General features: G+C 33.2%; 1 protein-coding gene across 1 annotated transcript in view; it reads left to right on the plus strand.

The window, feature by feature from the left end:
* The window catches only part of ERBB4 (erb-b2 receptor tyrosine kinase 4), a 1,149,310-nt gene that overhangs the window by 1,098,229 nt on the left and 33,361 nt on the right, over positions 1–17,720 (plus strand). The window contains exons 22-25 of the mRNA XM_047868778.1: positions 143–218; positions 4,077–4,223; positions 6,385–6,482; positions 8,063–8,233. Coding sequence (XP_047724734.1) covers positions 143–218; positions 4,077–4,223; positions 6,385–6,482; positions 8,063–8,233 — 492 coding nt within the window. The remainder of the gene's footprint in view (positions 1–142; positions 219–4,076; positions 4,224–6,384; positions 6,483–8,062; positions 8,234–17,720) is intronic.

Here is a 17,720-nt window from a genome sequence, read left to right on the forward strand (position 1 = left end):
TTATATTTATATTTTCTATACACACAATCAAAAAATACAACTGAGGCAAGCCTAGAAGCTCATATTTTGAGAAATGACTATAGAAATGAATTTTTATATAACTATAAAAAGTTAACTTTTTATTTCTCTTTTTATTTCTCAGATGCCAATTAAATGGATGGCTCTGGAGTGTATACACTACAGGAAGTTCACCCATCAGAGTGATGTTTGGAGTTATGGTAAATAAATCTTCCTTGTGAATTAAGGGTTTTAAGGCAAAATTAAATATATTAGGTTCATGTGAAATATATTAAACCAACTTATTTTATTGTGTTGGAAATACTTATAAGCCTTGTTTCTTAAAGGAATTAACTCTTTGCTATTCCATAAAAAAAAAACCTCTAAATAATATTGTTATCTGCCTTTTTTTTTTATTCCTTCATTCTCTAAAATGTAATATGTTAATATCTCAGTTGAGTTGTCTACCATAATCTTTGGTTGGTAGCAACTTTTGTGATCATTTTGACAGGAAAACAAAAAAAGTCAACTTTAGTTTAGGAACAATGTCATAGAACCTCATGGCCTTAATTATCAAAAACTCTTTGAAAACATGTTAAAAATGAAAGAGTGTCTGTTCTATAATAAGAAAGAAGTTATTGTAACAAAGAACAATTACTGAAAGCAAATAGGTGAAAGCACTAAATGTGAGGGGAGAGATATGAGAAGATTGCTAATCGCACCTTTGATTTTAATTTACAAATTACTTTGTAATAAACAGACAGAGAGTGAATAATATGAACTGGAAAAGAGTGGTCTTTAAACTTAGAACATTCATGTAATGCATTTAATTTAATTGTTGAAATGAGATATTTAGCATCTGTCTATTCACAACCTAAGTCCATCCAGATATTAATGAGAATGAATCAATAGCTTTTCTAAGTTTAAATAAAACCAGCATTTCTTACAAATTAAAAGCACAATGTCCATTTAAGGAAAAAGGGAGTGGTGGGTCTTGAAAGCATGATACAATTTAGTTCACTCAAATTTAAACTTTGTTTTATCTTTATTATTGTTTTTTTAGGCAAAAGATTTAAGCTATTCAATCATTAAAGAACTTACACCTCTTATCTAGAAAAGCAAAAATTATCTTAAAAAAAAAAACTTAAGAGGCTCTTGGGTGGCTCAGTTGGTTAAGCCTCCTACTTTGGCTCAGGTCGTGATCTCTAGATCCATGGGTTTGAGCCCCATCTTGGTATCTGTGCTGACAGCTCAGAGCCTAGAGTTTGCTTCAGATTCTCTGTCTCCCTCTCTCTCTGCCCTTCCCCCGTTGGTGCTCGCGCATGCTCGCTCTCTCTTTCTCTCTCTCTCTCTCATCTCTCTCTCTCAAAAATAAATATTTTAAAAAATAAAAGTGAAATAAAAATAAGACATTTCTTTAAAGTGTTTTTTTTCCTCCTCTATACATGTATGCTATAGGTTTAAAATTTCCATGTAAGGCCTCATGTGTTCTACTCAGCTTAGAAGTAGAAAGTGTGATGTGTTTGAGATTTAAACAAGTATAGGAAAATGCTTGTAAAATTTAGTTGTTGAACTGTAAGGACTTAATAGAAACATAAATCTATTATATATATTATATGATATATATTATATGGTACAAATTAGCTTATATATTATATGATAGAGATAAATCCATAGATTATATTTTATATGATAGATTATATATTACACATACATTTTGATATATGTCATATACTTTTTTCTTTTTATTTTCCCTTTTTCCTATGTATGTTTCCCTGAAATAAATGTAACAGTCTACTACAGTCAAATTTTAAATGGCCTCTAAAATAAGTAAGTAGGCAGATAGATGATAGATAGATTGATAGAGAGATAGATGATAGATAGATAGATAGATAGATAGATAGATAGATAGATAAGTAGTACTCTGCTTTGAAATATAGCCCAGGTCATCAATCCATACCCATAAGGCATTTTAGGATTTTTATGATATATTATAGTTGATTGCAAAAGGTATACAAGACAGAAACATAATGTTGTTTACAGTGAACCTTTGTAGAAAATTGCCACTGGGTTCATCTTTATTTTTACAAAAATAAATATGCATCGGCTATGGTTTATATCTCTGAATGATAGAATTGTATGTTTTGAGAATGTTTCTGATTCAGTTTTCCTGTAATTGTCCTTCTGAATGAAGCCATCTCTGTTTAACCCTATCTTGTCACTCCTAAAAAGATTTAATTAAATTATTACTGGCAGAAGTAGGGGTTTTGATGTTCCTGATTTTGTTTTTGTATTTATGTTTCTGTTTATTATATTTTCTATTATTTTGATTTGTAATTGCTTTGCATTTTTCTTGTAAGTTCTGATAGAGATATGAGGGCATGTATTCTATCTTTTATAATTGCATACATAAGTTCATAAAATGTCCTCATTAAATATATATTCTATAAATGTGTATTTATATTGACTGACTGAATAGAAATGGACAGCCATCCAGTTCTTAACTTGTTCCAGTCTGCCTCATGGACACTGAATCTTAATTATTGGCTCTAGGAAGTCATTTTTTAATATGCAAAATTAAGTAGGATTTAAAAAAAATTAAGTTTATTTATTTGTTTATTTTGAGAGAGAGAGAGAGAGAGAGAGAGCAGGGGAAGGGAAGAGAGAGACAGAGGGACAGAGAGAGAGAGAGAGAGAGAGAGAGGGAATCCCAAGCAGGCTTCATGCTGACAGCATGGAGCCCTACATGGAGCTCGATCTCACAAACCCATGAGATCATGATTTGAACCAAAACCAAGAGTCACTCAACTGACTGAGCCACCCAGGTGCCTCATAAGTAGGGTTTAATAAAGATCAATCAATTAAATGGTGTCACTAATTACATTTTTATATAAGAATTATAAGATATAAATATTAATCAAAAAATCAGGTAACTAGTGATCTTATTATAAAGGATAATTGGCAATTCACATATACTTTTATATTTTAAGCTTTGTATTTTTATTATTAGTCAATGATAACTGTTATGAACTAAAAATGAATAAATAATTCATTACAGATGGACATGGAAAAGAAAGCATGGTCCTAATTAATGGATTTTATATTAAACCATATTTTGCATATTATATGCACCAATCAAAATTCACCTGGTGAGACTCCTATACACATACAGCTCTTTCTGAACTTACAATCCTTAACCTTAAGAAATGATAACTTCTTAATTGTATAATTATTAGATCACAAAGAAGAGGTCTGTAATGTGTATAGTATTGTTCAAATCAGAATCATTTTCATCAATGCTAGCTATTTGCATGTTAATATTTAGGGTATTTGCTTTTACAGAACAAATCACTCTTCTAGTGATTCAAGAAGGTGATTTCATTATCTAAGGGATCAACTATTATTGATTCCTTTCAATTTTGTGATGCCTACTTCACATGTATTATGGTATATATGGATCATTCCTCACTCAGGGTCTCACAGGTATTAAAGAAATAAATCTCTGTGTGTGTGTGTGTGTGTGTGTGTGTGTGTGTGTGTGTGTTTTCCACTTGTTCTCTTTGTGTGAGTTAAAGAGAGAGCCATGATTATTTATCATAACATAAGGTATTCATTTTGGCACCACAGCTTAGCCCATAGGGCTTTTAATAGCAAAGAGGTTAATGTCAAAATTAGTCAACATCAGATTTTGCCTGAAATCATATTTACTTAATACTAGATACACATGTTTATAGTAAATTGTTTGATAGACTCTAATGCGGTGTAGTGAAAATTAACTAGAATCAGCAAATGTTAACATTACTTAAAAGTAGACATGGGGAAAAGATTCTGTGTTCTGATACGCACTCTGAATTGTCTCTGCTACTCATTAAAAATTTCAAGACAATAATAAGATAATTGAATTTCCCACAAAGATTTTGTCACTGGGCTTCTGCTAATGAATATAGAAATCTGAAGAGCTTTTCTTTAGTCTAATTTTGATTGCCTTCTCGGGAGCTTTCTTTTGTCACTGGCATACTGCTGGTTTATTCAAAGTATGTTGTTAATATGCTTATGTAAATATTTGATCTCCAATTTAGGAGTTACCATATGGGAACTGATGACCTTTGGAGGAAAACCCTATGATGGAATTCCAACCAGAGAAATCCCGGATTTATTAGAGAAAGGAGAACGTTTGCCCCAGCCTCCTATCTGCACTATTGACGTTTACATGGTCATGGTCAAATGTAAGATTGCAAAATAATTTCATCATCACCATCATCACTCTTAGTAAAGCAATAGTATAGATTAATCTACCTGCATAATGTTTTTGTATATTGAAAAATGTAAAAGTCCAAAAATAATTATGAAAAGATCATGTAAACACCTGCGTTTTTGTGATTATTATGAATAGGAAGCAATATCATGCTTCCATGTTATGAAGTCAAAATTATATGACTCTTTCTCTTCTGATTCATTTCACTTTGATTCTTATCATTTCCATGACAATCACATTGTCTTTCATAAAGAGATGTAATTAGTTACAATAATGTTAGTAATCTTTATAGGAAAATAGCAGTCTAAACAAATGATCTGATATAAAGAAAGAAAGCTTGAAGCTGATAGTTGAAAAAATGAATTAAATGGAAATAGGTTTACCAGTTTTAGTCAACAGGAAATTAGCAGGACAGAATGGAAAGTAGGAAGACATGAATCTACAGTCAAATAAAAAGATTATGAATGTTTACTTTTTTTTTTTCAATTTGATCATTTGTTTACATCAAATTCTCTTACTTTTTTTTCCTCCTTTCTATGCCCCAGACACATACGTATTATAAATATGTTTTGGCAGCCTAGGCTCTTAATTTAAATAGAATTAAGGAAGTCTCTGGAGTTTCCTAGTTAATTTAAGTGAGATTAACATTCAGCAATCTTTCTTGTGTAATCTGGGGTTTTCCCCTTTCGATTTACACAGGGTTAGCAAAGAAACAAACTGGTGAAGGTGAATAAGCATCTTATTAATAAGAGACTTTGGACCCAGGTCTACTCAGATTTATATTCATGACATGTGTGATACATTCTGACAGTGAGGAAAGAAATAAAAAATGTGCCTTCCAGTTCAGGTCAGCATGCCCTTTTCTCTAAGCATAGTTCTATTTACTCAATATTTAGTTAGAAAGAAACGGATACCTCCTGGTGAAGTTAACCTTTTTAGGTTCTAATAATTCCAGAAACACCTATTTTCTCATTAGCATCTTGGTATCAACAGCAATTTTGTGTGTGTGTGTGCAAATGGATGCATATAGTGCAGCTTTATTAGGAGAGGGAAAAAAATCAGGTGATATTAATGATACATGAAATGACACCCAAAGACTTCCCAGAACAAGAATAAAAATTGAACTCCCAGAAAAAAGAAACTCACTTTATAACTTTATTGAATCAAGCATCTTCAGTAGTCATCTATGCAAAAAACCTTAAAAACATGCATACATTATATAATTTGATCTCATAAGTAGCATAAGAAATGATTTATATACTTCATTTTGATACTCTGATGAAACAATGAGAAATCAGGAACAGATTTTGCCTAATAGAGAGTTTTACCTTGCTTTTATGAGTTTTAATACCTAAGAAAAGGGTCACTTGGCAAGAAAATCAAGGAAAGCTTAGTACTTGTATTCTTGTGATCTCATCAGCTAAGCAGAGCCTGGGGAGATAAGACCCACTTTATCTAGACTCCCAGCTAAATAATAATACATACCTTGAAAATTGCTGATAGTATTTTTATGCTGCAAAGGTTACTAGTTAGATAAGCTAATGGCTAGTGCTGAACAAACATTACCAATTACTTTGCATTGTTTTTTTTTCCCCCACCAGGAAAAAAACCAGCTTGCGAAAGTTGCTTTCTATTTCTTTCCCCACCCCCACCCCCTCCCCTGTGCTGGTGCACTGCATTGTAACTAAAATTTGTATTCTATGTCACTTCTAATAGAAAATAATAAATTATGTCCCCATCACCTCCTCTATAGCCATCCAAGAAAAATTTTAAAAAAAGAAAGAAAGAAAAAGGAAGCATTCTCTCCACTTAAGAAAAAAATATAGGAGATTCTATAAGTTCCTATAGTTAGCCTAGGGTTATGTTTCATAAGAAGAAAAATTACTTTTAAATTAGATCAACAGAATAAAAAGTTTCTCTTATTCACATTTACTTATGAACATCAACAAACTGCTTGAGATAGAACCTTGCCTATTGGATTATTTCTTTCTTTAGCTTTCTTTGTTTTTTTTTAGATCATTATTACTAAAACAGTATTTTTCAAACAGCCTATGTTTTCATAAAATTTACATCCTACTTCTTCCTAATTATGGATAGATACAGTGACCCTTTTACTGTGTGTGAATTTCTAGGCTGGATGATTGATGCAGACAGTAGACCTAAATTTAAGGAACTGGCTGCTGAATTTTCGAGGATGGCTCGAGACCCTCAAAGATATCTAGTTATTCAGGTTGGTACATATCTGGACACTGGAACTTTGTAAATCACCATTCATAAATCGATTAAGCAGAATATCATGTGAAATGACTTATGGAAAAGAGGTTTCTAGTTGATGTCAGAACTCCTTCTAGGAATCTTGCCTTAGTATTCAAGTGCCTCTGCTATTGAATGGCCAGATAATTATGATTATCCATATACATAAGAAGTCCTTATCCTCAGATAAACCTTGTAGCACTCTGCTTTTTGTTAACATTATGCGTTAAGTCATGTCCATTATTATAATCTTCCCTTTCAGAATAAAAGGAAGATGGATTTTTGTTTTAATCTTGTCCAGGCTTTAAGACAGTGAATTAAAAGTGTCAGTATATTGCATTCAATTTCCTAAAATATATTTATAAATATACTTTGTTTTGTTAAGAGAGATATACAGTATCCAAGCAATAACTCAGATTCCAGTGAATGGATGTACATATGAATCAAATAACAGTCCAAAAGAACATTTTATATTAAACACTAGAAACACTGGATTGGATAATTTAAAAATTATAATATATTTCTCTATGATTATTTTGCCTAAATCATAAACAAGTGGACCTTGGGTTACACTGAACTAATTTTCCTCAATGAAACAAGGTAGCATTTATCCTCCTATTAATAGTCTGCCATGAAGATAAAAGTCAGGATTTAGAATCTAATAGTTCCTAGTTATTTTTCTCCCAAATTAACTTGCATAAACCACTTATATACAAAATGTCACATAATTTTGAAAAATAAAAAAATCATATTTAAGAAATATAGGAGGCAAAAAAAGAGTAGGGTTTTGGTGTCTCTCCCACCCTAGTTTATATTATTTGCCACTTTTGCTGTGATTTTTAAAGCTATCACTTTAACAGTGTCATTCTATAGAATAAATCATGGGGCGCCTGGGTGGCTCGGTCTGTTAAGCATCTGACTTTGGCTCAGGTCATGATCTGGTGTTTCGGGTATTCGAGCCCCGAGTCAGGCTCTGTGCTGACAGCTCAGAGCCTGGAGCCTGTTTCAGGTTCTGTTTCCCTCTCCCTCTGCCCCTCCTCTGCTCACGCTTTGTCTCTCTCTCTCTCTCTCTCTCTCTCTCTCTCTCTCTCTCTCAAAAGTAAATAAACATTAAAAAAAAAAAAATCATGGAGGCTACATGTCCTGATAACTCTACCCTATCAAACCAACCAAATAAAATACAGTAAAGATTGAGAAGTCAATTGCCCCTTATTACTTACTCTTAAAGTCACAGCTCAAACAACATCTTGGCAATGAAGCCTATACAGTTATTCCCACGTCTGAAATAGATTATGCCTCCCTCAAAAGAGCCATAGCATACTGCTTTAATTACCTCTAATGGCGTTTATCACATTCTATTAAATGTATTTATCTTACCGTGTCATATCTATGTTACAAGCTCCTTTGTGACTGGTAAATGTGTTAAACAGTTATTTTTTAAACGAGTGCATGAATTTTCAACCACTTGTTTTGATATTACATAAATTTGCTGCAAAGTCCATATATTTAAGATGAAGAATCTTTGTTTGTTTGTTTGTCTGGTGGGCAAACTTTTAGGGTGATGATCGCATGAAGCTTCCCAGTCCAAATGACAGCAAGTTCTTTCAGAATCTCTTGGATGAAGAGGACCTGGAAGATATGATGGATGCTGAGGAATACCTGGTCCCTCAGGCTTTCAACATCCCACCTCCCATCTATACTTCCAGAGCAAGAATTGACTCAAATAGGGTAAGAAATGATTATATACCACCTCCCATGTTATTTCTGAGAAACAAATCATGCAAACATTTTATAAGCACTGGAATTACAAAATAATTATACAGCTCAATCCCGGGTGATTCCTAGATTAAAAACATACTATACCAGGGAAAGACATGCCATATATAGTTAATTTTGAAACACAAACATAGGTAATAGAATATGTACTCTGAAGTATTTTTACCATTTCAAAAAGAGGAATGTTGCCTTTGTCATATGTTACTTAAATCTTAGTTTTAAAAAAATCTACAACCAATTCAAGCTAATAAAACTCTGTGTTTATATAAATGAAAATTCTTAACAAGATAGGCTCTTTAAAAAAGATTATAGGACTTATTTATTAGTCAAGAGGTGATACAAGTACAACCTCTTTCACTCAAGAGACTTTAAGTATTTCCTGTCACTTTGAAGTCGAAATAGAAAACTGCAATACTTTGAACTATATCAATCCTTTTGGGGGGACTGCTGAACCAACTCTAAGATGTAGATTTAGGTTTTGAAAGAAGCTTCTGAAAAGAACTTGCATTTAATTTTAAATATTAAGCACACTCTATACGACTATCATTCTTCTTCTGAAAACTGTCAATCCATGTGTTCATTCATTTGTTTATTTTTTACAAAAATATTTAATGTTAACTCAACATGTATTGAGTACTCCTACATGTAAGGCATGATTAGACACTTGAGATTCAAAGTATTTTGACATAATCCCTGGCTTCAAGAAGTGTCCAGCCTCCTTCATTTAAGAACATTATCATAGCTGGTGGAACAGACAGCATTCTATTTGTCTTGACCACAAGCATAAGAAACCTTTCAACTTGCTGCTCATTTTCATAAGTGAAGTTCTTTGCTTTATTTCAGATCCACAGCAATAATAACATAACACTTACCTGGTGTTTACCCCGTGTCAACATATATATAAACCTGGTGTTTACCCTGTGTCAACACATATATATTAAGTCTCTTATTCCTTACAACAATATCATTAGGTTCTATTAACATTATCTCCATCTTAAAATGAAGAAACTTGTCACAATTAAGTGATTTGACTGGTGTCCTACAGTTAGCCAGTGGGAGAGTAGGAGTCTAATGTAGGCAGCCTGCCTCTATCACACATACTGCTGCCTCAAAGTTATTGGAACATGTTATTTTCATCATATGGTTGTTTTTCTTGACATCGACCTCAATGTTTGAGATACATGCAGTTTGAGAAATCCCCCGGGTGATTATGAAATGCATCCTCCAACCTCTCCCATACCTTTTGCTCATTTGCTCCATTTAGAAGGGCTGATGTAGAAGAAGGCAAAATAAATATCTCAATTTTTCTTTTCCATGAAAAATATGTCAGTGCATCCCAATGGGGAGAAGACAACTAAAAGGTTTGCAAATTAAATCAATACTCATTGAACATCAGTCTTGTTTATGGGAAGGAACAAAGTCCTTAAGGTGTATAAAGGAAGCAACTTTCCCCCCTCCATATACTTAGCATCATGGCCAAATTATAACTTTGGTGATTGTAATTTTATGTGACAAATGTATTGCTTTTCTTAAAATAGAGACATTTCAGAAAACAGTTTGCCTTCCTTAACATGAAATGCTATAGGGCCAAGAGCTTGAATCTTTTTCTTTTCATAAGGCGTCTCAGATTTCAACTTTCTGTTCATTTTAATTTATGCTCAATGCAAGGAATTCTTAATAAAGGTTTGAATTAACTAAATGAAATTAGTGAGACAAAGTAGAAGCCACATGAGAAATTATTTGGCCTTCAGTTATCATTTCTTATTCCACATTATTATTTAAACAATGTTATCTGTAGATTTCTTTTTAGTTTTTCAGGTCTTTGTTAGGGGAACTGTGCTTAAATACCATTTTATTTTCAGGCATTAAGAGGCCTGACTAATCATCTGTGTTTTGTTATTTAAAAAAAATCTGGTTTTATGTAACTTCATCTGTGTTTTCCTATTTTTAAAAACTTGGTTTTATGTAGCTTCCGTGGTAATTTCTAATTTGTGCAAATGCTATTTTCCCTTTTTCTTCCTAGAAAGTTAAGTTATATTATTTTATAGTTAGAAAATAAATTACTTCAGTTTTAGGTTCTGTGGCCAACTTATGTGGTAAGGGAATATCTTAAAGTGAATTTTATTTTTTTTTTATCTTTTTATTTTTTTTTTTATAAATTTTTTTTTCAACGTTTTTATTTATTTTTGGGACAGAGAGAGACAGAGCATGAACGGGGGAGGGGCAGAGAGAGAGGGAGACAGAATCGGAAACAGGCTCCAGGCTCTGAGCCATCAGCCCAGAGCCTGATGCGGGGCTCGAACTCGCGGACCGCGAGATCGCGACCTGGCTGAAGGCGGACGCTTAACCGACTGCGCCACCCAGGCGCCCCTTAAAGTGAATTTTAATCAAGTGTTTCTTGAGCATATTTGCTAAACTTTGAAACCAAAAACTAATTCGGCTTTTAAATATAGATTCTTTTGCTCACTAGCTGATAAATTTTACATGTTGTTCTTAATAACTTTACAACTTGTTTCTTCATATGTAAAATAAATACAATGGTAGTTAACTTATGTGATTGCTAAACAATTACCCTTTAAAAAGTGCCAGGCAAATACATACTTAGTCTCTTTTAAGAATCACTCAAATTTCATTTGTACTTATTTCCTTTTCAACATCATATATCACAACATTTTCTACATATTATCTAGAAAAACCTTATTGATTCAATCACTACTTGACTGAGTACTTCTGCTGATGTGTTTTTTATAGCAAATAAGATACAGATGTAATTTATTCTATGGTGCTTTTATTTCAAAGTCTGTATGTATTTTGATACATGTCATGACTTTAAAGCAATGAATCAATTAAAACTACAAAGCTGACATTTATCCAGCAAGTTGATAGATACAGATGCAAGTGTTGCTAAAAAACACCCAGCAAATTTAGACCTGTTGTTGTTATTATTATTGTTATTGTTAGTACCTTTTTAATACTATCTCAAATACTTTTATCACAATAATATACCAAAAATGCTTACTCTAGCGTGATGAAAATGGAAGAACATGAGAAGCTATCTAACTTCTACAAACTTCAGGTCTGTACATCTTTAAAATGAAGATTTAAAATCTACTCAGAAGTGCCTGGGTGGCTCAGTCGGTTAAGCATCTGACTCTTGGTTTCAGCTCAGGTCATGATCTCAAGGTTTCGTGGGATTGAGCCCTGAATCAGGCTCTGTGCTGACAGCGCAGAACCTACTTGGGATTCTCTCTCTCTCTGTCTCTCTCCTTCTCTCTCAAAATAAATAAATAAACTTCAAAATATCTGCTAAGAATATTGTGAAGGTTATCTTTTTAGGATACCTAAGTGTGTTCCCCATTGATGGATACGTAGGAGATGCTCAATAGTGTGGAAATTAATGAAGACCAAACAAATGAGAGAAGCGAAGCCTCTTTATTCAGATTTGTTATAGCAAGGGACTTTGCCGCTGCCACTTGCATTTTGGCAGAGTCTCAAAGGCACACAAGAGTGGGAAAGCTTTATACTGGAGAAAAGGGAAGGCTTCAAGTATGCCTTGGCTGGAGGCTTTTGGCGTGGGGAAACTATAAGAGGGTAGGTAATTAGAAGTGGGACATCCAGTGTAATTAGTTACAGGTACATATTTGTCTTTCTCTGGTTTGTCCTAAATTGAAAGTGGTGACAAAACTTAGAGAAGCTATTAGTTACTCAAGGCCTGACAACTTTGGTTAAGTTGTTACATATGTTATTATTTAGCTTCCTAGATTGCTGCTGGAGGTAACAATCTGGCTTCCTGCAAAACTTGTATAACAGGACTGGCTTCCTAGCCTGTTTATTATAGATACGGTTTCCCAGGTAAGTTGCTATTAAATTGGGGATTAGACTTCTGTTTTTATGTATGATCTAGCCATTGTCCATTTGTGTATTCAGTCTTTCAATAGATTTTGGGCTCCGTGACTGCCTTCTTTCTCTCTTGATATATTTATTTAAATATATAATGCCTGATGTTTTGAATTAAATCCTTGTACAGTTTTTGAATTTCTGTGCAGGTATTTTTCTGTTCATGTGGGTAAAAATTGTCTTTTTATTTTGAGTTACCTAGATTTATATTTCTCTGGCATAGTGAATTGTATACCAAATACAGGAGCAATGATAAAGATAGCTAATAACTTGATATGACTAAAAATATTTTAGCTTTAATGATATTGGAAATTTTAATTTAAAATCTTCAGTACATTTTTGTAGAGAAGGTTTCAATTGTTGCAGGATCATTCAGTCATTTGTGATGAATAGTTTTAAAGATGCAGTAGTCTACATCTTTCCAAACATATCAGCTAGCTCTCAATTATCCAGGCCAGGGGAAGACAAAGGAATTATAGCTGCTGCACATTGGTGGAGCAGGTGACCCACAGTGGTTGTCTCATGACAATTTCCACTTCTTTCACATCTGCTAAGAAATAACTACATTAACAGATCTGATTTTTTTCCTCCTCCTTTTGCCCTCTTTCTTCAAGAATAGATTACATGGATAGGTTGAGAAATGAATAAAATGTAAGCAGGAGAAACAAAGGATGAAGAAAAATAAAGGAGCTTAGTATCTCAAAAATGTGATCAGTTTCTAAATAATTGGTTGTAGGCTGAATATGTGACTGCTCATAAAGTGGGATCTTACACACTTTATTTTGTGCTACTATCACTTTTCCCTCAAATTAAATTTTGTAACTTTGATAAAGATATCCTAGTAAGGCTACCACACACATTGTAATTCCCATTAAGAGTTTTACTAATTCATCACTTAGAAAAAATAGAGGGGCACCTGGGTGGCTCAGTCATTAGAGAATCTGACTCTTGATTTCATCTCAGGTCATGATCCCTGGGTCATGGAATCAAGCCCCACATCAGGCTTCATGTTGAACGTGGAACCCGCCTAGGATTGTCAATCTCTCTCTCTCTCTCTCTCTCTCTCTCTCTCTCTCTCTCTCTCTCTCTCTCTCCCTCTCTGTCTCTCTCCCTTCCTCTTTTCTTCTTCCCTGCTCATGCACGTTCTCTCTCTCTCTAAAATTAAAAAAAAGAAAGAAATGCAAAGCACTTTGGTTTCCCCTATAGGATTTATGATATCGTGCCAAATATGCTTCCTAATGATGTATATAAACTAGAAGAAATTCAAGCAAAATGATGATGCAGGGACAGGGATATAATGATGTCACTTTCCATAATGACATTTGAAAATATAAGAGTTTCAATTACATTTATTTTTACTGTTCAACAGATCAAAGCTATGATTTCTTATTTTATGGAATCATAAAACTAGTAATAATAGTATCAGCTAAAACTTATTGACTGCTTACTATGACCAAGGTACTATGCTAAGTATTTTAAATTTACTGCTTCACTTTTATTTCACAAAGCCCTATTAGGTAGACACTAATATTCATCCCATTTTAAAACTTAAGAAAATTGAGCTGTGGAAAGTTTAGATAACACAAATGATAAGAAGCAAATCTAGAAATTGAGTCCAGCTTTCAACAATCCCACATGGAGGCCATACGTAAAATAACAGTGTGGTAGGGGAAAGTTCCTCATTTCAAGTTCCTATTAAACTTCTTACTATGTATGAAACTAACACTTTTCATTCACTTAATGGTAACTGTAAAAAAGAAAATAAATCGGATGTCAGGAATGCCACTTTTTAGAACAAACTCTGGCGTTACAGCCCTAGTTATATCATTTAACTAAATTCAGTTTCTTCACTTTAACGATGAGAAAATTGAGCTATATTGCCTATTAAGTTCTTTCTAATTTTAAAAGTACCTTATTATCAAATGACTTTTTGAACTAAGTATTATATTTTATGAATTTATATATTATCTTCTGGCAAATATTTACTTGGAAAATGTCCCAAAGCATTTTGTATTGCCTCTGCACCACATGCTTGTGTCCTTATGTGATTGAATATAGAAGAGAAAAACTTAAGGACACAAGTTAAGGAAGCATCTCATAGCTAAATGATGTAGTGGGAGAGTTTTGTGATGATATAACAAGGTTACTCTGGTTGCAATTTACCAAGGATCAATATCAATTCTAACAACAGCTGCTACTTGATGATAAATGATTGTAGTCTCAGGATATTGGTTTTACATTTCTTCCAAAATATGTCAAGGATTCCCACATCGTATCTTAGATGTGATTGGGATTTCTTTTTCTTTTTCTTTCTTTCTTTTTTTTTTTTACTCTATTAAGCCAAAAGAAGGAGCTTTCTTACTATAACATGCCATTATCACTAAGTATTTTTTGTCCCAAAGTTTTTCCCATCTAAGTAATAATTTTTATATTGTTCAAGTTATTAATTAGGATAGAAGAGTAAATGAATTAATATGTTGGATATTTATCATGGCCTAGGCACTGTGTTGAACAATGAGGGTGCAGAGTTTCAAATCAAAGATTGGCCTAAAAAGAGTTTATATTTTAAGTGGGGAGATAATATTCTGCAAGCAATATGCTAGGTATTTTGGGAAAAAGACAAAGGAAGCCAAATTAGCCTAACATCGTCATTCTAGCTGCATCATTACTAGAGGGTGAGGGTGTAGCTTGGAACAGAAACAAGAGTTTCAGTAGTGCAGGTCTGAAATGGGTCAGAAGGAAGGCTGAACAATAAAACAAACCAAACAACCAAACAACCAAACAAACAAATCCTATGTGAAAAAAGGCAAGGAGATGTTTTTTTAAGTATACTTTAAAAATCTTAGGTTTTGTAATATTTCCATATCTATACATGCTTGAGAGCTCTTATGTTATCAGAGGAGATGGGGTGAGCTTCCTCCCAAATTTTCTATTTTTTTCTTTGTTATGAAGGCTTGAAACATGACTTTGAAATCTCTTCTCATTAAAATCATCCAATTCAAGCTGATTAAAAAGCATCTGTAATCCAAAGTCAAAACAGTTAATAACTTTAATTTAAAATTTACTTGAGACACAAATTCTGAGTTAGTTCCATTTCAGGCTGACATAGCAGGGTAGTTTTATAATGTACATTTATATTAATAGTTAAATACTTCATATTTTGTGTGAGAAATAATTGTTTAAGGAAACTAAAGAAACTTAAGGAAATAAAAAAAATCATCCAATTCAAAACAAAATCCTTTTTGGACTTCCTGAAAAACAACTCTTAAATTTCTCTCTTCTGTTTCTTTTGTCATGACCATAATTCAGGTCCCCTCATCACTTCACAGAAATTACTACAATATCTCCTTAACTGACATCCACATTATTTTTTTTTTTTTGGAAATGGGCACAATTTGTAAATATATAGTGTTTACATTGTACAAAATGAAAGATACTATTACTGAATATTTTGAGCACCTGACCATTTATCAGCACTAATTCTTTTCATTTTTTATCCTCATTGGTTAAATGAGGATAGTATACCTATCATTTTTATAATAGGATAAATTTGAATGATATATGTTATATTAGATCTCTCTTTATATGATATATAATCCTATTGTCACCAATAGCTGAAGGATTTTTGAACATTTATCTTAGAAAATTCCATGGTCCTTTCAGTTGACCAGTGTCTGCAATTTATTTTCTACTATTCTCTGGCTCACATACACAAAATTTCTCAGAGCTCTAATCTTATCCCACATAGTTGATCTCTTTCAAAATATAGATCATGTTGGTGCTTTCTGTTCTAGTTCAGAAGTGTGGGTAGGTAGTTAATTTAACAAAGAGGTATCTTTCCTTACACAGTATAGATTTGCCTCTTTTTTCTTTTTTTAATTTTATTTTTTAACTTTCTTTTTAAAGTTTATTTACTTAGAGAGAGAGAGAGAGAGAGAGAGAGAGAGAGAGAGAGGAGTGGAGGGGCAGAGAGCTAGGGAGACATAGAATTTTCAATCAGGCTCTGCACTGTCAGCATAAAGAAAGCCCTGTGCAGCGTTCGAACTCATGAACTGTGAGATCATGATCTGAGCAGAAATCAGGAGTCAGATGCTTAACCAACTGAGCCACCCAGGTGCCCCAGGGATATTTGAGAATATCCCTCACCCTCTCAAATGATAGTATTTATGCAGCAAAATATCAAGTGACCTTTTTGTGCTATGTTTTCTCTACCATGATTTTCTTAAAATATGGATATATTATTTTCCTTAGACTACTTTTTGTAAGCTTTTCTTTTCTTTTTATTTTCCCCACTGCTATCATTCTTTTATATCTTGCTAACTTCCTATGGATGTTCACTGGATTTAGATCATGATATCTTGTTAAACATAATGAGAAACCCTCTATAGTACAAACTCTAGATTCTTCCTTTAATCTTTTATTTAGATATTACAAACAAAATCAATCTTTCAAGTTCTTAAGTAATAAAGAGATAAATTTTAGACCTCTTTCTCTAATTGTGTCTTCAGGTATCATAAAAATTACTTCTGGCAGATTTAAACTTTGGGTGCATCTCCTTGTTGTAATACGTTATGATCTCCTCTATAGTTGTTTCTTTATTCTGCAGAGAATCTGCTTTTTCTGTTAGCAAATGACTGTGTATATTCCCTTCAACATTTTTTTCTTATCATAAATATTAATTATTCTCTTTTTCTCCAATCTGAACACAAAGTCTAGTTCTCCTCATGTGTAAAACTAGGACTAATGCCTATAAATGTGTGCTTACAAATGTAATAGAGGCGGAATATTTCCTGTGTCATGGTAGATCAGAATGATTTCTCCACTCGTGCTACAGGCTGAAGTGGTAACAAGACATTTAGAACTTCCCAGCTTCAACCTTGATGGAGAAAAGACGTTGGCAGTACACACATACATACAGACATCGCAACATATTATTTCTTGCACTTTCAAGTCTCATGCTCCCATTTCTACATAGACATGAACCTTCCTGACCACATCAACAATATAATCTTCTTCCCTATCACTTGCCAGTGACTTTTCCTTCCTTTCTGCTAGCATGTATATCCTTTTCTGGTTTTCCCTAGTTGAAATATAACCAGTAGAATAGATATATAACCAAGGTGGTATTGTCCTTGACCCAAGTAAATAGATCAAATAAATATAATAATTTTCACTACTGACATGCCCCCTTGTAATATGAGATGGATGCCTAAGTAATTATAAAATCATGGAGTGTCAGAGCAGGAAGGGGTCTTAAAGGCCTTCTAGCACAAACACTCTCATTTTATAGATGCATAAACCAATGCTGGAAAAAAGAAAACCTATAGCTCAGCATTCTTTGCTTTTAAGGGAGAGGTGGGAAGCAATGTTGCAGTTTTTCATGGCTAACATTCAATCCTCTGTTGGCTCTGGGTTTTTTGTTTGTTTGTTTGTTTGTTTGTTTGTTTGTTTTTTGCTGGTCAAACCATGGAAATCTTGATTTTGACTTCAAGTCTAATGAGATTTAGGATCAATTGGTTTAAAGGCTCCTGCTGGGAGTGCA

Source organism: Prionailurus viverrinus, chromosome C1, assembly GCF_022837055.1.
Source record: "Prionailurus viverrinus isolate Anna chromosome C1, UM_Priviv_1.0, whole genome shotgun sequence".
NCBI classification, from domain to species: domain Eukaryota; kingdom Metazoa; phylum Chordata; class Mammalia; order Carnivora; family Felidae; genus Prionailurus; species Prionailurus viverrinus.